Here is a 23,630-nt window from a genome sequence, read left to right as displayed (position 1 = left end):
GGGAGGGAGGGAGGGAGGAAGAAAGGAGGGATGGAGGGAGGGAGGGAGGAAGGAAGGAAGGAAGGAAAGAAAGAAGGAAGGAAAGAAGGAAAGAGGGAAGGAAGGAAAGAAGGAAGGAAAGAAAGAAAGAGAACCATGCAAGACAGAAACAGATACACACACACACACACACAAGGAGGTGGCATTACTCATTTCAGTTTGATGTGTTCATTTGCTACAGACCTATTGTACTTTCCCCACTGTGACCTAACAAATTGTACCGTGTAGGTATTTAAAACAGTCACCATGCATGACTCTAGGGAAGTCAGAGGATAATTTTAAATCTTTTGTAATGGCTTAATTTTCCCTCTCTGTGGCTTACATCATTTGAGAAACTTAATGATCATTATATAAGGAAACAAATTAAATTTCACACAGCTTCTGCTAAGGTGGTGATATTACCAAACCCATTTTACAAAAGGCCACTTGATTTTAGCTGTGGGTTTTGGAGAATAAAGGAAACAGTGAGAAAAGGAAAGAGGGGGAGAGGAAGGGATGAGAGATGAACCATGTCATTTACAGGCATGACAAATTTCTTCTGGAAGTGCTCAGTCCAGAAATGCCTAAACACAAACCCATGCCTAAAAAAATTTTCTTTTAAATCTTTCTGACTTCTCTCTTTCACGAATCTCTCAGCAAATCATACAGTCAGTGCCATGTGCTTTCAGTTCTGTTGCTGAAATTTCTCAGATGCCATTGCCACTGTTCTTGTTCACACCTACATTCCCTTCAACCTGAGCTACTTAAACAGTCCCTTAGAAAATTTCCCCAAGATCCATGCCCATCACCATTTTATTTTTGAAGACGTAGTTTAGTTTTTAATCTAAGAGAACAGGCTATGGAGCTCTTATCCTGGCTTTGCAACTTATTAGCTCTGTCATCTTGAGCAAGTTATTGAATTTCTCTGGGCCTTATTTATCCCTTTCACATGTAAAAGAGGGTAATAGTAGTATCTGCATCACAGTGTTCATGTGAGCATTAGATAAGTTTATATATTTGAACGCTTAGCACCCTGCATGGTGTATCATCAATACTAAATGAGTATTAGCTATTACTATTATTATTTTTATGTTGTTCTCCCATCTCAAGGTCTTCAACAGTACCCCAAAGGTGACTGAATAAAATCCCACAGTGTATAATTCAAACTCCAGTATGGTCCTTCATTCCCATATCTTCCCTTTAAACAATCTGCTTTTGTCTTCTATTGCCATGTAACAAATGGCCTCAAACATAGCCACTTGAAACAATGCTCCCTTATGACCTCACAGTTCTGTAGGTCAGAAGTCCAGTGGGGCTCAGCTGGGTTCTCTGCTCAGGGCCACATGAGGCCAAAACCAAGCTGTCACTCAGCTGGGCTCATAGCTGCAGGATCTGGGAAGAATCCACTTGCAGACTCATTCGGGTTGTTGGCAGAGTTCAGTTCCTGGAGGTTGTAGGACTGAAGCCCTTGTTTCCTTGCTGGCTGTTGGCCAGAGACTAAACTCATCTCCTAGTGGCCACCTGCTTCCCGGTCATGTGGCCCTCTCAATCCTCAAATCCAGCAGTCAGACAATTCCTGCTTATGCTCAAATCTCTCTGACTTCCTCTTCTGCTATTAGTTTCAGAAAACTCTCTACTTTTAAAAGGCCCACGTGTAGAGAACAAACCTATGGACATCAAGGTGGGGAAAGGGTGGGTGGGATGAACTGGGAGATTGGGACTGACATACATACACTAGCTAATATGTATAAAATAGATATAACTAATGGGAAGCTGCGATACAGCACAGGGAGCTCTACTTCACTTTGTTGTACAGTAGAAACGAACACAATATTGTAAAACAACTACACACACCCCCAAGAAAAGGCCCATGTGATTAGGTTAGGCCCAGCCTGATAACACTCCTTTCGATTAACTCAAAGTCCACTGAAAAACTCCTTTTGCTATCTAACGTAACAATCACAGAAGGCGTATCTCGTCATATTCACAGGTCATCCTCCTGGAAGAGAGGATTATAGAAGAGTGAGGGTCATTGGGGGTCATTCTTAGAATTCTGCCTACCATACAAGCTATGTTTCAAACACATTGAACTCTTTCTCAAATGAGCCTTGAGCACGCTTGCCTCTGGACTTTGGCTTTCAACGGTCCTTCTGCATGGAATGGCCTCCCCACACATGTGCAGAAGGTCTCATCTGAGACCCTGCTCAAATTAGAAGTCCTCTGTATAGATGCCCTTGATCAGCCAGCCTACATGTAATATATCCCTTCTCCAAACATCAGATACTTTTATCAGAGCATCTTCTGTGGCACATTTCATACTGTTTTGCAATTATGAGCATCTCCTCATGCCCTATGACACTCTAAGACAGGTCCAAGTCTCATTGCAACCCTCAACAATGGCTTGCACATAGTAGGTACTCAGGAAATTTTGCTTGACAGAATAAAAGTGTGATTAAATAAGGGTTATATACCCCAAATTCAAGCATCTCTGCTTAAGGGGGACAGATTTAACTAAAATACCAGTTACTTAATAACTCAATATTTGTTGAGGACACACCAGGTGATAGGAACTACACTACATCCATAAACATTTCACTTGGCACTGTTACTGTCTCATTCAGCAGAGATTACTCTAGGTGCTACAGGACTCCAATTTCCTTATTTCCTTTTCTCCTGTACCACTGCTCTTAAGCATTGCTACTAAGCTGTGTATTCCAAAGGAAGAAAGAGGCACAAAGACAGGAAGCAGGAAGTCTTGATAGCCAGGGTGACCTAGATGAAACCATTTTTTCAAGATAACGAAGAGTAAATCCATGTCCTAAAGCAGTAGTTCTATATCTTTAATGGGCATTGCTAGGGGAGCTTATGAAAAAGCAGAATCAGAAATGATTATTCTGTAGGTTTGAGGTAGTGCTAGTACCGCAAAAGTCTTAGCACCTTTACATCTTTCCCATGGTTACTCTGATATGGGTAGCCCACAGGACCACACATGTAAAATGACTACACTAAAAGATGTTCCTCATTTGGGGAAGTTCATGAAAAAAAATCCTTTCATTCTCGTATCCATTCTATAAATATTTATTGAGTCATAGCTATTGAGCACCAGAGATATAGTGGTAAAGGAAAAAGTGAAAACTTGAAAACAGACAGTATTCTCTCAGTGCTAGTCATAGCCAGAATTCATGGCTTCATCAATGCACTGCCATCGTTTTCCTAAGCAAAGCAAGCACATAGTAGAAGCCATAATATATTTCTGGCTGCTTGTAGGACGTATAAACAATGCACTTCAGTTTTAGCAATTCACACAATTGTTCTATCAATTGTAACTTACTGGTATCCTCTCAATTATAATTTTCCTCCGTGATTTTCTTTAACGTAATCATTGGAGTATGTGTATGCAGATGCCAAGTATAATGTTTGCATAAATATTTCCATCTTTTAGCAGGATGAACCTTTTGGCAGATAACTGATATCATACACACACACATACACACAAGCAAACACACACACTAGAAATCTTCTGTACATGAGTTCTTGAGACTCACCAAGCCATCTAGGTTAAATGTGGTGGGAAAGTGACGGAGGGGTAGTTAAAATACAATGATTTAGAAGGGAGGGAGTTATGACATTCTCTAATTAGAGACCCCACCATGGGAAAACTGCACCCCATGCATACACCATTGTGGGTGAAAGCCTCGATAGATCTGGTAACACACTGATATGCCACAGCCAGAACTGGGGATCAATCTTGGCTTTTTCTAAGATCTCCTTTATCGTATCTGTACTAGGAATTCTTTAACTGGCATCTGCTTCATTATGCACAAGACACAGGAACAGGGTACAACCTCTTCTTCAATGAGCCAGATTGGAAGGTGGAACTTCTGTAGAACAAAAAAGGCGGCCCACGGCTTCCCTGGTGGCGCAGTGGTTGAGAGTCCGCCTGCCGATGCAGGGGATATGGGTTTGTGCCCCGGTGCAGGAGGATCCCACATGCCGCGGAGCGGATGGGCCCGTGAACTATGGCCGCTGAGCCTGCGCATCCGGAGCCTGTGCTCCGCGACGGGAGAGGCTACAGCAGTGAGAGGCCCGCGTACCGCAAAAAAAAAAAAAAAGACGGCCTGTGAGACGTGATAAATGCTTATACCCCAAGTTCTAACTGGTTGGGTTTGAGTGAAATCTGCTGCATCCAGTGAGAATAAGGAGGTGGGTGTCACTCTAAGGATAGGAGGAACTCCCTTAATTTCTCCTCTAAAATATTCCTTTCCCACCAGCTGTAATTCAGTACGATGTAGGAATTAGGAATGCAGCCTGGTCAGGCAGTCCTCCATTCACATCCTGCTTCTACCACATGCAGGATCTGAGGCAGGTCCCTGGCTTCTCTGAACCTGAATTTCCATTTATGAGGCAAGGATAAGAATACCTACTGTAGATGAGTTGTTGAAATGCCTAAATGAGCTCATGGACATAAAACTCTCAGCATAGTTCTTGGTATAGAGTAGCTCTTAGTAAATGGTGATTGAAGTCGGCATTACCAGCAGATTGTATAGAGGCCCTTCTAGGCATTAGAAATAGCACCTTGTGTGCTTCCCTGGTGGCGCAGTGGTTGAGAGTCTGCCTGCCGATGCAGGGGACACGGGTTCGTGCCCCGGTCCGGGAGGATCCCACATGCTGCGGAGCGGCTGGGCCCGTGAGCCATGGCCGCTGAGCCAGCGCGTCCGGAGCCTGTGCTCCGCAATGGGAGAGGCCACAGCAGTGAGAGGCCCGTGTGCCACCAAAAAAAAAAAAAAAAAAAAAAAGAAATAGCACCTTGTGGTACAGCCAAAGAAACATGTGGAAAGAACAGACCTTTCCCTGATGGGGCTCACAGTCCAAGTGAAGATGAACGTGCAAGCAAATAATTATAACGCAAGCTGCTAACACTCCTAGGAGTTAGTATACAGGTCTGTACAAAGTGGAAAGGACACGGCCTGGTTTGGATTATCCAGATGTAGAATCAATGGAAGGGGTGCCCTTGGCAAAAAGAGGAAAGTGTTCAAAGAGACAGGAACTGAGACAGAGAATGAGCAGATGACAAGTGACTATGAGGGCTTGGAGGATATTGGGAGGATAAGAATGAAGCTTTCTGTGCTGGGACACAGGAGAATAACCATATTTGAGAGAAGAAGATGGTGACTTTGGCTTTGGACAAGATCAAGTGGAGGTCTATGGGCTGTCCGTGTAAGGGAGTCCTGGTGCCAAGTCTGGAGATCAGGAGATCTGTGCTGGAGAGAGGGATCTGGGAGTCATCACAGTGTGGAAAGCAACTGAGATCAAGGGCACCAAAGAGAATGCAAACAGAGTGGTGAGAATAAAGAGGGAAGCAGACGCATCAGAGAGACGGGAATGGGGCCCTTCAATCAGGAAGACGTAATGATGGGTCTCCCTTTTGTCTTCTGGGGCATCTCTGCCATCTTTAATTAGAGCTTCTCTAGAAGAGAAGAGGGTTGTTTTATTTTAATATTTATGATTTTTGTCCCATTCATGTTTGAAGTCAAAACTGCTTTAAAAACCTTTCTTTAAATCTCTCTCCCTCCCCCTCTCTCTTTCTCTCTAAATATATATGCTTTTTTTTTTTTTTTTTGCGGTACGCAGGCCTCTCACTGTTGTGGCCGCTCCGGTTGCGGAGCACAGGCTCCAGATGCGCAGGCTCAGCGGCCATGGCTCACGGGCCCAGCCGCTCCGCGGCACATGGGATCTTCCTGGACCGGGGCACGAACCCGTGTCCCCTGCATCGGCAGGCAGACTCTCAACCACTGCACCACCAGGGAAGCCCTATATATGCTTTTTAAAGCTAGTCTGTATGTATGTTATATGCATGTGCATATACACACATATTTTTTTCATTTTAGACTGGTGTAACCCTAAAATGGTAAATAGAATTATTCCCAAAGCATTTTTTCAAGTAGTTAATAAGACGATTCACCATGGAGAAATCCAATCTTTTACTCAATGTCCCCACCCTCATGCAGACTCACCCATTTGACCAAGTCAAGTCCACCCCTCTCTCCCCAGACATGGCTCAGTAATGAGCTACTTGAGGACAGGGGTGGTATCCTATTCATCCTTGCCTCACTCTGGTGCAGATGGAATGTTGGCCATAGAGTTGGCCCACAGAGGGTGTTTATTGTATTGGCCTGGGCTGCCAATTGGCTTGTAACCAGGGTATTATTTTCAAGCATCTCTGGGAAGGCTTGGACCCACTAAGCTCTAATGCAGAGCAAAGCCATCGGAAAAAAAAAGAGAGGCAGAGGGCATGGAAGTCCCAATTTATAAGAGGAAAGTCTGCTCAGACCTGAGTTCTGTGTCTGCTGAACACAAGCGGGCACTGTGCACAGCACTGGGCTAATCCACGCCAGCTGCACACAAAGGCCCAGCAGAAAGCAAATGTCCCTCTAAGGGCTTGTCATGTTTTCCAAGACACCCTCATTACATGCTGCTTCCAGTGACTCCACTGAGTGACCTCAGAGATGAAAAGAAATCTCCTGAGTCCAAGAATAACAGCTCCCTCCTTCTGCAGACCGTCCCCTCTGCTGACTGGCTGTACCAGCATGTGCTGCTGGGGGACGGCTTTAAGGATAACATGACTGGTATTTACTTGCTCCATTGGCTTCCTCTTTCTTCGAGACAGAAGCACAAGGAGTTATTTCTCAAGCACTGGATCCCCTGAGCGCTGAGAGAATACACCAACTACAGGAAGCATTTGTACATTCTAAGCTCAACTCTGCAGCAATTCCTGGAGCTGCCTTTTTGGGAAATTGCTATATTTCAACAGAAATTTGAAGGAGGACACACAAAATATTAAAAGGGTATTTTCTGTAAGTGGAAATGAAGCCTATCAAGGGCCGCCTTCTTTTTTTTTTTTTTTTTTTTTTTTTTTTGTTTGTTTTGTTTTTTTGTTTTTTTTTTTCTTGCGTTATGCGGGCCTCTCACTGTTGTGGCCTCTCCCATTTGCGGAGCACAGGCTCCGGACGCGCAGGCTCAGTGGCCATGGCTCACGGGTCCAGCCGCTCCGCGGCATGTGGGATCTTCCCGAAACGGGGCACGAACCCGCGTCTCCTGCATCGGCAGGCGGACTCTCAAGCACTGCGCCACCAGGGAAGCCCAAGGGCCGCCTTCTTTTATGCAATGTTATCACCTGCACTACAGTAGCCTCCCTGTAAACAGGCTCCCTGGCAAATGAGATACGTCCAAAGGCAGCACAGAGAATCCACAGGTGTGAGCCAAGCCTGATCCAGGACTGGTTAAATCCAACCAACGAGAATGATTTTACAGTTCCAAAAGTGATCCTCAGACTGTGTAACTTCAAAAGGTTGAAAAATAACTCCAAAATGTAATAACAAAAGGCAGAAAGGCTCAAGTTCTCTACCTCTTATTATGGACAAGAAGAAAAAAACTTGCATTTTGACTTTCCATTTGCAAGAGGAGAGAGAAGCCAGAATTTGAAGGATGAATAAAAGAAAGTAAGGATACAGGGAAGCATTACAGGAAAGAAAAAAAAAGCATGTTCGAAGTCCCAGATACATAAAGGAACCAGCTCAGACATGGAGATGTGAGCCACTTAGGACAGTAGGCTACAGGGTTTACCAGAGGGAAGAGCAGAGGTAACACCTGGGGACAGAATCCAGTGCTTTCCTCAAGCATCACAAAAGTGCACAAAATCCCAACCCATCCCTCTCCACACACACACCAGAGTCTAAGTTCCATGAATCAGAAATTGTTGTTTTGTCTCTCCTGTTCACTGATAGATTCCAAGCACCAAGAATAGTGCCTGGCACATAGTAGGCACTGAATAAACATTTGTGGAATGATTGAATAAACCAAGTCGTCAGAGCTTGGATGTACCGCCTAAAGAAAAAATCAAGTAAGCGTTCAATAAACAATGGCTATTGTTGTCATAACTAGTACTCATGTTAGGGAGTTAAGTATGAAAACTCAGTAAACATTGGTAATTAATTGTGCAGGGTATCTCAATTTGAACAGTTTCAAAATATATCTTTTAATTAAGATACAATGGCATGCAATGAAACAAATCTTGTGTGACAGTCTGATGCATTTTGACAAATGTTCAAGACAAGGAATATTGCCATAACTCTAGAAAGTCCCCTGTGCCCCTTTCCTATTAATTGCCCTCCTCCAAAAAAGCAACCATCATTCTGATATCTAACCCCATAGACAAGTTTTGCCTCTTCTTGAACTTCATAAAAATGGAATCATACAGTATAATCTTCTGTGTCTGGCTTTTGTTCAACATAAATGTTTTTACAATTCACCCGCATTGTTGTGGGTATTATCAATTCGTACCTTATTAATGTGTAGCAATCCCTTTTATGAATATATGTAATGTATTTACCCATATCCTTGTTGATGAACCTTTGAGTTCTTTCTGATGTTTTGCTATTATGAATGTCTTATATAAATATTACTTTTTGGGTATATATTTAAATTTCTTTGCAGTAAATACCTAGGAGTGGAATTGCTGGATCATAAGGTTGGTGTATGTTTAACTTTATAAGAAACTGCCAAACAGTTTTCCACAGTGGCTGGAATTTTACACCCCTGTCAGCAATATGTAAGAGATTCAGTTGCTCCATGTCCTTACCAGCACTTGGTATTGTTGGTCCTTTTCATTTGAGCCATTCAGGGGGTATGAAGTGGAAGCTCACTGTGGTTTTAATTTGCATGTCTCTGATTATCATCAATGTTAAACATGTTTTCATGTACTTACTGACTATGTGAGTAAAATTTTTTGTGAAATTTCTAAGTCAATTTCCTGTTTGAATTGTGTGTTGTTTTTATTATTGATTTATAGGAGTTCTTTATATATTCTGGATATGAGTCCTTTGATTGAGATATATTTTAAAAAATATTTTTTCTGGGGGCTTCCTTGGTGGCGCAGTGGTTGAGAGTCCGCCTGCCGATACAGGGGACACGGGTTCGTGCCCCGGTCCGGGAAGATCCCACATGACGCGGAGCGGCTGGGCCCGTGAGCCATGGCCACTGAGCCTGCGTGTCAGGAGCCTGGGCTCCGCAAACGGGAGAGGCCACAACAGTGAGAGGCCCGCGTACCGCCCAAAAAAAAAAAAAAAATTTTCTGGATTTGTGGCTTCTCTTTTTCAGTTTCTAAGAGTGTCTCTATATCAGCAAAGATTTAAATTTTGATGGAGTCTGGTTTATTACTTTTACTGTATGCTTTCTCAGATCTCAAAAATATCCTCCTGTATTTTCTTATGTAGTTTTAGCTTTTATATTTAAGTCTGAAATTTATTTTAAGTTATTTTTTGTGTATAGTGTGAGCTATGGGTCAAGGGTTGTTTGTTTTTGTTTTTCAGTAAGACTGTCCAGTTGATGTAACGCCATTTATTTAAAAGGCTTTGCTTTCTCCCATTGTCATAATTATTCATCAAAAATCATTTGAATACATATTTGTGAGCCTATTTTCATTATTTCATCATTATTCAAGATGTTAGTTATAGGATTTTCGTAGGTAACTTTTATCAGATTGAGAAATTGCCCTTGTTTATGAAGAATGAATATTGGATTTTGTCAAATGCTTTTTCTGCATCTATTGAGATGACCATATAATTTTCTCCTTATTATGTCAATATGGTAAATTACATTGATTTATTTTTAGAATGTTAAACGAATCTTGCATTCCTAGAATAAACCCCACCTATCCATGATGTAGTATCCTCTTCCAATATATTGCTGAACTATGATTACTAATATATTGAAAATCTCTGTATAGATTGGTATAATTTCTTTTTAAAATATTTGATAGAATTCACAATGAAGCCATCTATGCCCTAAGTTTTTCTTGGTTTTTAAATGGGAAGGCTGTTAGTTATGAATTCAGTTTCTCAAGCAAATTTAGAGCATTCAGATTGTCTATCTCTTTTTCTGACAGTTTTGGGAAACTGTGGTTCTTCAAGAAATTCGCCAATTTTGTCTACATCATCAAATTTGTTGGCATAAATTTTTCATAATATTTAAAATCATATTAATGTCTGTAGACTCTGGAATGTCTGTTGTGATATCCCCTCTTGCATTTTTAGGATTGATTATTAGTATTTGTGTCATCTTTCTTTTGTGTGATCACTCTTGCTAGGAATTAGAAATTTTATTAATCTTTTTAAAGAACTAGCTTTTGGCTTTGTCGATTTTCTCTATATTTTGTGTTCTTCTGTGTTGATTTTTACTCTTATATTTATTTCCTTCCCCTGCTTCATTTGGGTTTACTTTGCTCTATTCTTTCTAGCTTCTTAATGTAGAAGCTTAAATCGTTGACTTTACACTTTCCTTTTTTCTTTTTTTATTATAAGCATTGAAAGCTATGGATTTCCCTCTTAGCACATCATCAAATTTATTCTTCAAATTTTGATATGTTGTGTTTTCACTGTCATTCCATTAAAAATATTCCCTAATGTTTTTCTGATTTCTTCTTTGACCCATAGGTTATTTAGAAGCATGATACCTAATTTCCAAACGTCTGGGGATTTTGTATATATATTTTTGTCATTACTTTTTATTTTAATGCTGTTATGGTCAAAGAATGCATTGTGCATATTTTAAGTCTTTTAAATATACTGAGACTCATTTTAGGCTCCAGAATATAGTCTACTCTGGTGAATTTTTCAAGTGTACTTGAAGGACTGTATATTATGTGGCTGCTGGGCGTAGCAGAAAAATCTGTGAAGCTTCTACTTCAGAAGTCCCTTCTAGGAATCTGTCACTGACCCCCTGTCCCAAAGTCAATGCTTCCATTTGCACAGTATTGTCTTCTGATCCTATTTAATTATAACATGACTTCCACACTATATCCTGTATCTTCCTACCCCTAAGTCTCTCAGGCCTCCGTCTGATGCGCAAAGTGAAAATAAACCTCGAGCTGCTGAGGTAGTTTAGAGACCACGCGTTGCCTGTCCAGAAAGACACAATAACAATATAGTCCTTTTCCTTTTCAGTCCTCTTATTCTGCTTTCTATATGATATTATGTGGACTAATTTGAGAGCTGAATTATGGGAGAGGGCGTAGGCCACTGGGACAGATATTGCCATTGCATGCACGGGATCATCTCCAAATTCCCTGTGAAATCTCTCCTCTCTGACCCAGTATATGGCTTGTGTGGTACATCAGATGAGTTTTTCCTGAACATTGATTTTTTAATATTTTTTATAGCTATTATATACGTTCTAGAAAATGTGCTTTACAAGAAATATAACACTCTCCAATCCATGATTTGCAGAAGCGATACATTTAAGTTTTGGAAATGCGTTGATTCAAAGCGAAAGACTAAGTACATGAAAATACAAGGGGTTCATTCATAGGGCAAAATGTGCGAATATCGTACTCCATTAGGAGGTTTAGGCAAACTGGTGTGATCACTGCCAGATAGTGACCACTTGCTGCTGCAATGATGTGAACCAAACTTCACTGCTTTTAAATTACCTTAAGTCTTTCAAGGACACTACCTACTCAGATTTGAGAACCCAACACAATGAACAGCATACAACTGCCACAGTTCACCCAGGGAAAGCATCTCCATCTTACAGTATCTGTCTGCCTTGTTCGATCAAGGGTCATGGAATGACATGTGGAGCTGCTCAGAGGGAAATACTTTGGGAAAAGGAGTGGTCTGAGCTCCCTTGCTGCCCACACCTTTCCTGCTTCCCCTGTATTCGGCACAAGAAGGATGCTCACCTTTTCCCATTCGCGGTCCTTGTTCAGCACGATGACCACCAGCCTGGGGTGCACCTGATAGCCTTCTTCAGTGAAGGACAAGTCTTTGCCATCCCATGTCACGTTGACCATAAATCTAGAGAGAGAAAGAGAAAAACAAATGTTTAGGGAAGAATTAAAGAGGTTTCAAACAAATAAGTGGATGCCACCATCAGCATAACACTGAGAAGGTGTAAACTCATCACAAGTAGCCTCCATCTGTGGAAGCATCAGTACCCACACAGGCTCTGCTAACTTCCATGCACTCTTTTTCATGAGCCTGTAATCAATCCCAGAATCCCCAATCCTGTATAGGCATTAGTAATTTATTGCAGAAAGCACAGGGGATGGAACATATTTGTCCTGCCAGACTATAGACTTTTGTTCAAATGATCTTACAGGAGGATCTGAAAGCATGTTTTAACAAGCTTCCCTAAAGGAAACTGCTTGCTCATAAACCACATGGTATACAACGTCAAAGAAATGATATCCCACTCATTCATTATTCATTCAACTAATATTTATCAAATATTTGCTACATGTCAGGACTCAGCTAGTTGGTTGGCAATAAAGAAGAAACAGACATGATCTCTGTCCTCTTAAAGCTTATAGTCTAAGGGAGAGGACAGGTATTAATTGCTTAATCACCAAACTATGACAAGTGCTACAATAGAGGGGGCGGGGTGTGCTATGTGAAAGTGAAACAGGGGTCAGGCAAGGCTTCTATAAGGAAGTGCAGCTTGACCTGAAGGATGACTCAGCATTAACTAGATCAGAAAAGATGTAAGCACATTCCAGGCAAAGGGGACAGCATGTACAAAGGTCCTGTGGTAGTGCTTATGAAGGACTGAGTGCAAACCAGTGAGGCTAAAGCAGAGAGAGACAGGGAAATGTGGGGTGTGGTGTGGGTGAGAAGGTAAATAGGGACTGACAGTGCAAAGCTTTTCAGGCCCTGTTAAGGAGTTTTATCTTCATTTTACAACAATACAAAGACATTGAAGACTTTAATCAAGGAGGTGATATAATCAGACTTTTCTTGTATCAGTATAATATGACTTAAATGTTGTGTACAGAATAGGTTTGCGGGGGACCACAGTAGGTAGAGGGGGGCTGGTCAGAGTGCTCTTGTTATTCAGGTGAGAGATGGTGTTGGCTTTGGTCCCATTGTGGCCCCAAAACAGGAGGAGAAGGAAGAGTAGGAGCAGCAACACATAGGCAAGTGGAGAAATACTGAGCAGGTATTCAGTGATGGGTTAGGTATGAGGGTGGGGGAGAGAGAGGCGTCAAGGATGGCTCCTCGATGTCTGCCCTATACAACAACTGTGCAGTTGTCTTTGTCACAAGTGATGTCTGTCTGTCTTACAATACTCTTATCTCTACCTCCCACACCCCCGCCTCAAACCACGTCGCCTGTAGTCAGGCTCGGCTCTGATGCAGAGCAAGACAGAGCTCATTTCCCAGGATTTGGGAGGGAGGCTTCTCAGGGGTTCACATCTCCTTGCAGCGTGAGACAAATATGATGTTGTTAAAGACGTCCAAGAAAACATACCACTTAGCAGACACTCAGTAAATACAGTATGGTGGTTAGAAGCATTCAGAGACCTCCCCAGAAAGACAGGGTACCTCAAAGTCATAGCATTTTTTTGCATTATATTCCTTTAACAACAAAAGTAGCTAAAGAAGTAAAATATTAAGGAAGAGGACTAGATTACAAAAATAATTCGAAAAAGAGAGATTGGCCTAACTGGTCCCAAGTCTGCCCCTGGGCAGCCACAGTGCAGAAGACCTGACTGTACCCATTACCCTCAATTCCCCCATCTAATTTCTAGGAAGGATGATCCGTATTTCCACAGGCTTTTCTTCCCACTTAAACTTCCTCCAGAGCAGAATTCTTTACCCAGGGAAAAACCATTATACACCCCACTGCTTGGTCCCCATTAACACCTGCTGGGCACTTGTATTAAACAGCAAAATCTTATCACTGTTTTGTTTCTCTCTTGAAAATTGATTACAAAACTTTTAGTGACCAGATAAAATATCAGAAATTCTGGCTGCTGCTAAGCTTCGAATTACATCTTCGATGTTTCCACCAGGATCAATAAACACATGAAGGCATGCTGGCAAAACGCGGACATGGTGGAGGCTCTGATGGTTTGCAGAGGGTCCACTTCTGTGTTATTATCGTCCATTGATGGTAAAGTTTCAAGTTGCTGTTGTTGTTTTAATCAGTGAAATACATATCAGAAAATAGGTGAATTATGTGATGCACATACCTACAAATTTCCTTTGCTATCTACAGCCTCAGGTGTATGAAACTGAAGTCCAGGTGAAAGAAACATTTCTCTACGGCTTGCATTTTGTGCCCTGTGAAATGCTGGTGCATGGGGATTAGAAATAACATGGAAAAACAGGTGGACTGTTTTCCCTGTATTATGACTGCAAAGAAATTGGGCCAGAATTATCAAGTTCTTTCTAGATCAGCTCTAATATGGTAGCCACCAACAACCGGTGGCTATGGAGTACTTGAAATGTGGTTAGTCTGAATAGAAATGTGCCATAAGGGCACGACATACTGGATTTGGAAGACTTTGTATGAAAAAATAGTGTAAAAGATCTCATAAACAATTTTATATTCATTTAATGTTGAAAAAATTTAGACATTTTGGTCGCAGTAGGATACACTATTAAAATTAATTTCATCTTCTTTTTACTTGCTCATTGTGTGGCCAGATAATTTGAGATGATAAGTGACTACATTATATTTCTACTGGACAGCTGTTCTGGACCATCTTTGGTGTTTCATCTTGTTTTTTAACCAGCAGATGGACGGTGTGCATCATGAAGGCAGGGACCTCTTATGCCTTGTTTTGTACTGTATTTTTAGTGCCAAACAGAGTGCCTGGCACATGGCTGGTGCTAAAATAAATAGGCGCAGAGTGAATTAAAGAATGAATTGCTATTGCTAGCAATTGTTGGGATCAAAGCCTGCCTCTGCCATTCCCCTGCTGTGCCACTTAGGGTCATATATTAAAAATTCTCTGAGCTTCCATTTCCTTCTTTGTAAAAACAGATCAGGTTAAACCATACGAAGTAACCATGATGGTTTCATGTGGTTTAACCTAACAGATCCCTCACTCCCAGGTGTGTGGGTGGCATTAGCAACAGTGCATATAAAATGTCTGGCCCACAATCCCACTACTAGGTATATACCCTGAGGAAACCAGAATTCAGAAAGAGTCATGTACCAAAATGTTCATTGCAGCTCTGTTTACAATAGCCCGGAGATGGAAACAACCTAAGTGCCCGCCGTCGGATGAATGGATAAAGAAGATGTGGCACATATATACAATGGAATATTACTCAGCCATAAAAAGAAACGAAATTGAGCTATTTGTAATGAGGTGGATAGATCTAGAGTCTGTCATACGGAGTGAAGTAAGTCAGAAAGAGAAGGACAAATACCGTATGCTAACACATATATATGGAATTTAAGAAAAAAAAAATGTTATGAAGAACCTAGGGGTAAAACAGGAATAAAGACAGAGACCTACTGGAGAACAGACTTGAGGATATGGGGAGGGGGAAGGGTGAGGTGTGTTAGGGCGAGAGAGAGACATGGACATATATATACTAACAAACGTAAGGTAGATAGCCAGTGGGAAGCAGCCGCATGGCACAGGGAAACCGGCTCGGTTCTTTGTGGCTGTCTGGAGGGGTGGGATAGGGAGGGTGGGAGGGAGGGAGACAAAGAGGGAAGAGATATGGGAACATATATATATGTAGACTCGACTCACTCTGTTATAAAGCAGAAACTAACACACCATTGTAAAGCAATTATACCCCAATAAAGATGTTAAAAAAAAAAAAATAATAAAATAAAATGTCTGGCCCAATGCCTGGTACACAGCTGTTGCTTAAATAGTAGTTAACCTTTACATAAAGTTTCCATGTATCTTTTTTTTTTCCACCCTGTCATATTTCCTAACACCCCACCCCAAATGCAACCTCATCCTTTTAAAGCCATGCTTATTGTGGCCATTCTGGGTACTCATTGCCAGGATCCTTCTTTCTTTTTGTCAAAGGCCAACCATATATGGGCTGCATAAGCTCTTTCAACTATTACTTAAAAGTGTCTCATTCCTCCAGATTTCTATTTTCTCTCTTTTGCCTCGTAAGTCTCCTTTAACTTCCCAAATCTGATTATTCGCAATGTTCTCTAGACATATTATTATTCACTATTTCCCTTCAGACTTTAATTCTCTTACTGTTTCATAAATGCCACCAGAACCCATTCAGTGGGTCTCAATTTTCAGTTAATTTCCCATCTGCTTTGCTATTTCTCATGTTCCCCAGGCCTTTTCCTGAATCGCACTGCCCCTTAAATGCCTCCGCAAACTGCTTTAGTGTCACCATTTTTTTCATTTGTCATTTAATTTACATGTTTTTGAAAACAGAGTCACTGTTTTCTTTACCCTTTTTCAGTTCTCAAGACGCTCTCATGTTTACAAAATAGTTTACCGCTTTCCATCTTCCTTTTGGTGGTTTGAAATCCCTTCCACTTTGATGTCTTTCTCAGCACCCTCTCATCCTCCATCAACCATTCCCTTTTGGGCACAAATCCTCTCTTTAGAGCAAACTCATGGTTTTCCGACTCCCAACTCCTGCACCACACCTTCCCCGAATACGCCCTCACACCATTTCTTTTTAGCAAGTCTCCTAATGAGTGTACTTTCCTCTTTGCCCCGGTTCTTAACATCATATACTCATTGGTGGTTTCTCATTTCCCCTGAATGATTACCAAGGCATGACTGAAGAGCTGAGACTTAAATGTCAGGACAGAAATGTAATAACTCCAACACATAGATCTGCATAATCCAGGCCAGCATAATTCAAAACGGACTCAGAAACTACAGCAAAATGAAAAAGAAGAAAAAAAAAAAACCCAAAAAGAAACAAAACTGGGTTAAAAAAAGAGAGGGGAGTATTTACTCTTTCTCAAATTCCATTGTGGCCAATTAAAAAATGATAATAATAATGTTAGTTGTCTTGGCTAAGCAATACTAATTTAAAAAAATTAGAACAGAAGTGGTAAGCTCCAAAAAGGCAGGGATCTTTCTTTTGATCACTGCGATTCTAAAACACCTAAAAGAGTGTCCTGCAGTACGAGCTTAAAAGTATTTGTTGAATAACTGAACAAATGAATGAGCAGGCATAGGCTGCTGGGAACTTGCTCATTCAACGTTTATTTCCTGTGCCACAACTGTAGAGAAGCAGTTCTGCAAGACGACTGTTTAGTTTAGGAATCAGAAAGCCTGGGTTAGCATGCAGTTCTGTGGCTTCCAATCCCAGGTAAGTCTCCTAAATTCTCAGGGCATCCATTTCCTCTTCTGTAAAAGTCAAGTTATGATAGCCACATCTCTGTGTAATTATAGGGATCACATTAGATGACATTTAATGAGAGAGGTAAATAATGTGACCAGCAGAGTGTTGGCACATAATGGTGTCTGGTAAACGATGACAGCGGGGGTAGTAGTAGGTGTCACGGTTTCACATATTTATCTTTTTTCCTTCTAAAATTTGAAATTAAAAGGCTTTCTCTTAGATGCTCGAGGATCATTTTGACTGCTAATCCCGGTTTTCCAAGGGAGGCCTTGTAGGCCCCTACCCCAAGCTAATCTGATTACTCAGAGCCCCAGGTACCCCTGGACCAGGCTATGGTACAAGAGTGCTGACCCAGGTGCCAGCCTGCCCTTCATGACTCCTGGGCTTCCCATCTCTGCTTGGTGAGCACACCTGAGCCAAAGGTGACTTTCTGAGGACATGCCCCACCAACTATCTTTTGTAATACAATTTCTAAGTTTAAAACATGGAGTAAGTTAGGGCTAAGCGTTCTCTGTAAGTGTGACCATTCTATCTACCCCATCACTAGACAACATGCTTGACCCGTTTGGCCAAAGGTTTGCAGTGGGAACAGGATCTATAGTAGGATCTAAGATGCATGCCCTAATTCTACTTTATCAGGAATTATTGGAAGCCTGAGTGTCCATTAATAAAGCGGTTCTCAGGATCTCTTGCTCCTTATATGTGTGGTTTCTTCAGGAACATGATGGGGGATGTGGAAATTCTTGAAATTCTGGATAGTATTTTGTAACACTATCAAAATAGTACTGAACATATCACCATGAACCTCTAATGGTTCTGCCTCACCTAACCATTTGGGACTGGCTGGCACAGGGGTCAATGGATTCATCCCCTGCAATGAGCATCTATTCCAAGAGAGCTGGAAAAAAGTAGGCAACATGACAAGCAGTTTCTATGAACTCCCTGGATCACCTGTGTCTATGCTGTCAAATTATTCAGGATCTCAAACAGGCAGATGTACATGGATGTTGACTCCTCACCTTCCCCAAATGTGCAGAATGAGATGGTGTGAATCAATTCAAAGTGCAACTTTATCCAAGAATCACTGGGTATCCCCCCATCCTGGAACCTTAGGCCCCATGAGAAGAGGGGATTTGTCTACCTTGTTCTCGGCTGTTCCCCCTTTCCAGAACCTGGAACAGTGCCTGGCAGAGAGAAGCTGCTCAGTACATATTTACTGAGGGAAGGAAAAGTCTCAGGTCTCTATCGTATTCTCTAGCCCTCTGACAATGAGGCCCACTTTCTCTATCTGTCCAGAGAGTGTTCACCTGTGCTCGGTGGGTCTCTGAGGACCCGAAGAGGTAACTAAGGCAGAGGAGAAAGGCTGGGGCCCAGGAGATGACAGATCGTGGGGCTTCTCAGCCTCCGTAATCATGTGGGCCAATCTCTCGTAGTAAATGTCTTTCTCTATATAAATATCTTACTACTTCTGTTTCTCTGGAGAACCCTGACTAATACAACCTGATACTACCATCTGCCAGAGGAACTGTGAAAATAAAACACAAATCTGCAGTGAATACGATGCAAAGGGGTCCCCCCTGCGTTATTCATAACCTGCACAACTATATCACCCCTGCCGGGTTACAAAGTACTTGAGGACAAGAGTACATAACTCAGTACTTTGAACTCTGGGAACATTGTCAGGTAGAGAGAAGAGCAGATTAGGGATTTGCAAGCTAGAGTTGAGTTTTAAACCCTCCATTATTGGTGCTGTGCCTTTAAGCAAATCATCCAACTCCTCTGAGTCTCACCTCACTCCTATGTCAATGGGGTAAAACACCACTGTCTTAGTCTGCTCAGCCTGCTGTTACAAAACACCACAGGTCGGGTGACTTAAACAACAGGCACTTATTTGTCACACTTCTGGAGACTGGAAGTCCTAGGTCACGCCTGGGCAGATTTGAATCCTGGTGAGGATTCTCTTCCTGGTTTACACACTATCTTGCTCTGTTCTCACATGGCCAAAGAGTCAGATCTCTAGTCTCTTCCTCTTTTTTAAGGACACTAATTCCATCATGAGGGCCCCACCCTCAGGACCTCATCTAACCATAACAACTTCCTGAAGACCTCACCTCCAAATAACATCACACTGGGAATTAGAGCTTCAGCATGTGAATTTTGGGAGAATGCAAACATTCAGTGCGTAACAACCACACAGCATTAATGAGAAGTTTTACGGTGCTAGGGCTAAGAGGTAGGATTGACATCTGTAAGTAGTATGAACAACTATCTCAGTTTTCCCAGAACTGAGGGATTTCCCAGGGCGTGGAACATTCAGTGCTAAAACCAAGATCATAAGTTATGGACCATAAATAAAGAGTTTGGTCCAGTAAGCAACACCTCAAAAGCACATCTATCGAAAGGCCTCAAATTCATTTCTTATCAAACGCATCCTCAATTCAAATAAATATTAATTGAGTACCTATACTATATGCCAGGAACATGCAGGAGATAAAATGGTAAGTAAAAAACTTGTGGTCCTTCCCTTGAAGTCACTTACAGTTTAGGGAGAAAGCAGGTTTTATACAATAATTCCAATAAATGGTAACATATTTGCAACTGAATTCCCTGATGCTACTGGAGCATTAGCAGGGGGAACCTAATCTATCAGAATACTGATTAGTCTTCCATTGCTCCATTTCTACTTGCTTTTCTTCTGGGCAAACACCAACGTGAGCTCTTGGAAGGAATCAAAAACTCTCATGCTTTCCAGGTATGAGACAGGACAGATAACATCAAGGGCTGAAACGGACCAGATACAAGATTATAGAGAATGATGAAAACCCCAGCTAAAGGCATTCAGTAAATTAATTTTAAAATAATACTGTAAATGAAATGCAGCATATCTACTAACCACTCACTTGAACTCTCTGATCTAAATTCAAACTTAGGAATATTCATATTCCTTCCTCCAGGAAAAACCCTGCTTCCTTCTATGCCCATATAGCTCACAAGATTGCATCCCTTGGACCTAATGGAACTTAAAAGCTTTTGCACAGCAAAGGAAACCATAAACAAGATGAAAAGACAACCCTCAGAATGGGAGAAAATATTTGCAAATGAAGCAACTGACAAGGGATTAATCTCCAAAATATACAAACAGCTCATGCAGCTCAATAAAAAAAAAAAAAAAACCCAATCAAAAGATGCACAGAAGACCTAAATAGACATTTCTACAGAGAAGACACACAGGTGGCCAGCAAACGCATGAAAAGATGCTCAACATCACTAATCATTAGAGAAATGCAAATCAAAACTACAATGAGGTATCACCTCACACCAGTTAGAATGACCATCATTAAAAAATCTACAAACAATAAATGCTGGAGAGGGTGTGGAGAAAAGGGAACCCTCTTACACTGTGGGTGGGAATGTAAATTGATACAGCCACTGTGGAGAACAGTATGGAGGTTCCTTAAGAAACTAAAAATAGAACTACCATAGGACCCAAAAATCCCTCTCCTGGGTATATACCCAGACAGAACTATAATTCGAAAAGATACATGCACCCCTATGTTCATAGCAGCACTATTTACAATAGCCAGGCCACGGAAGCAACCTAAATGTCCACGAACAGAGGAATGGATAAAGAAGATGTGGTGCATCTATACAATGGAATATTACTCAGCCATAAAACGGAACGTAATTGGGTAATTTGTAGAGACGTGGATGGACCTAGAGACTGTCATACAGAGTGAAGTAAGTCAGAAAGAGAAAAACAGGTATCGTATATTAACACATATATGTGGAATTTAAAAAATGGTACAGATGAACTTATTTGCAAAGCAGAAATAGAGACATAGAGAACAGACAAATGGATACCAAGGGGGGAAGGAGGGGTGGGATGGATTGGAAGATTGGGATTGACATATATACACTACTATGTATAAAATAGATAACTATTGAGAACAGACTGTATAGCACAGGGAACTCTACTCATTGCTCTTTGGTGACCTAAATGGGAAGGAAATCAAGGGAGAAGGGATATATGTATATGTGTGGCTGATTCACTTTGCTGTACAGCAGAAACTAACACAACATTGTAAAGCAACTACACTCCAATAAAAAAAAAAAAAGATTGCATCCTTTGTAGGGTGGCTTACTGACACACAATAAGTTCCCTTATTTGGAGAAGCAGCAACTTCCCCCCCCCCCCCGCCCTGCCCACTATATACACCAGAACATCTATTCTTCTCTCCTTTGGCCATAAAAAATAGATCCGGTGGGAGAGGGAAGCGCACCTCTCCCAAGCTGGAACCATCAGATTCTCTTTTCAGGAATTTGAAACTTGATGGTTGAGACAGAGACCAGAAATTATTTGATCGGGACCAAGGTGATAGTAAATTTCCTTCATCAGTAAATGTTGCCTCACCTTCTGACCTTTCCAAACCTTGGCTGCTTAATATTTACTTCGATTTTTCAAGATACCCCAGTAAAGTCCCAATGTGTTTTCTATCATTCCTCCTTCATTACCTCCTTTTGTTTAATTAAGCTAGTCAGAGTTAATTTGTTACTTACTACCTAAATACTTTAAATAATACATTTTACCTGGGCTGTTAAAAGATCTTACCTGGTCTCTAGACTCGCTGTACATCATCCCTTACACTCATTTGAAGCCTGCCTGCCATATAAATGTTCCTAAACCTCAGTTCCGATTATATACACCTCTGCTCAAAAGCTTGAAATGGCTCCCTAATGTCCAAAGCTAAAATCCATGCTCCTTAGCCAACTTTAACTTTCAACCTTACTTTCTAAAACTGCTCTTTACATACCTTGCATTGGAGCAGACCCAAACACTTATGGTGTCCTTGTGATTTCCCACTTCTTGGCTATTTGTTCCTACATTTTCTTCCACTGGGAAAACAGTAAAAGCTGATGTTTCTTGCTATGACCATTTCTTGATGATAAATTTTCCCCTACCTGGCCAATAGGAGTATCTCTGGCCACAGTGATTGGTTCAGGGATGGGCACATGACTCAAGCTCATCCAATCAGAATCCTTCTCTGGGAATATTCTGTTGCAGCTAGAGAGAATACTGCCTCTCTTGACTTAAGGAAATACCGTGACAAAAGTATGTGAACCCACACCTATTTAAGTGTGCTCTTTCCCATCTCAATGGGATGAAACAGTGAGCCATAACAGAGAGAAACATGAGAGAGAAAGGGAAAAAGAGTGAGAGAGGGAGAGGGATTTGAAGACATCATTTGCACCTGGATCAAGATATGGCAGATAAGACGTACACCCCATATATGCTTTTCCAGTAGGATAGACCAATACATCCTTTTGTTTTTGTTTTGTTTTTTAACTTAATGAGAATTGGTTTTCTATAATTTAATATCATAAAAGTCTCAATGAATGCAAAGATTTTTCTCCCCTGAACATTTCACATATTCAGACTCCCCAGAACTGAGCACAGAGTTCACCTCTTTCCAAAATGTTCACTGAGCTTCCAGCCTCAGCTCCCTCCTTGGAACTCTCATCACTTCCTCTGCAGCTCCCTTTCTACCTTGTTGCAGAGTTTTTCACACACTTTCACATCATCTCCTTTGCTGGAGGGTAAACTCCCCCAGGGATCATGGGCCTTGTCTGAGTCGGTGCCACACGCCCTGCACCCTGAGCACAGCGTCCAGCGTATGGTAGGTGATCAGTGACCATTTGCTGAATGAACAGGATCAGATTTTCATCTGGCCAGAGCTGGAGGCCTCAGCAGCACAGAGAATGTTCCGGGGTGCTGGATGACACCTCAGAACCATCAGGACAGAGTTAAATATGTCCTGGCCTAAACAGTAGTCTAAATGCTCCCCAGTCTCATAATGAAACTTAACGGCCCTGTGTAAATTCAGCAGTAATAATGTTTCACATCCTGCCACGGATTTCTGGTGTGGAAATCTGCCCCCCAGAAGACTCAGCTCTGCAATCCTGCCCTGCCCTGACAGTCCTATCTTCTCCCATAACTGCTAGATTGCTTTCTTGATGGGAAAGAAAATAATGTAATTATTTCCTGAAGAGCAAAGAAGAACTGCTATATCAATGATGGCTGGGTTTTTTAAATAAATAATAGAAAGAATAAAGCTCTTTGTTTTTATAACTCCTCTTCCTATTTGTTTTCCACTTTGCTTTAAAGGATTAATTTTACAACTATGGGGAAATAATTGTGGGGAGAGTAGGAAGAGAAAAAGATGAAACAAAACAGTAGTAAGGAGAAAAAGAAGGGAGAGAAGTTAGAAAGAAGGAGAAGTGGGGGGGAAGGGAGAGAAAGGTAGACAGGGAAAGGAGTGGAGAGAGAAGCCTGGGGAAAGGAGGGATGATATTTTCTCCCACTTGAATAATAAAACAAAATGGAGTTTGAAGCAGAGCAGGGCCCTTCAGGAAAGCTGGAAAGCACTCTGTGGGAGGAGATCCTCACAGCAGTAGGATGAGCAAGAGAGAGGGAAAG

The 23,630-nt window shown here is 41.6% G+C and overlaps 1 protein-coding gene across 1 annotated transcript in view; it reads right to left on the bottom strand.

Moving 5' to 3' along the window:
- The window catches only part of GRIN2A (glutamate ionotropic receptor NMDA type subunit 2A), a 378,152-nt gene that overhangs the window by 109,309 nt on the left and 245,213 nt on the right, over positions 1-23,630 (bottom strand). The window contains exon 5 of the mRNA XM_007462837.1: positions 11,756-11,870. Coding sequence (XP_007462899.1) covers positions 11,756-11,870 — 115 coding nt within the window. The remainder of the gene's footprint in view (positions 1-11,755; positions 11,871-23,630) is intronic.

The sequence above is a fragment of the Lipotes vexillifer genome, unplaced genomic scaffold (genome assembly GCF_000442215.2).
Source record: "Lipotes vexillifer unplaced genomic scaffold, Lipotes_vexillifer_v1.1 scaffold306, whole genome shotgun sequence".
Lineage (NCBI taxonomy): Eukaryota > Metazoa > Chordata > Mammalia > Artiodactyla > Lipotidae > Lipotes > Lipotes vexillifer.
This window is presented reverse-complemented; position numbering and strand designations above follow the sequence as displayed.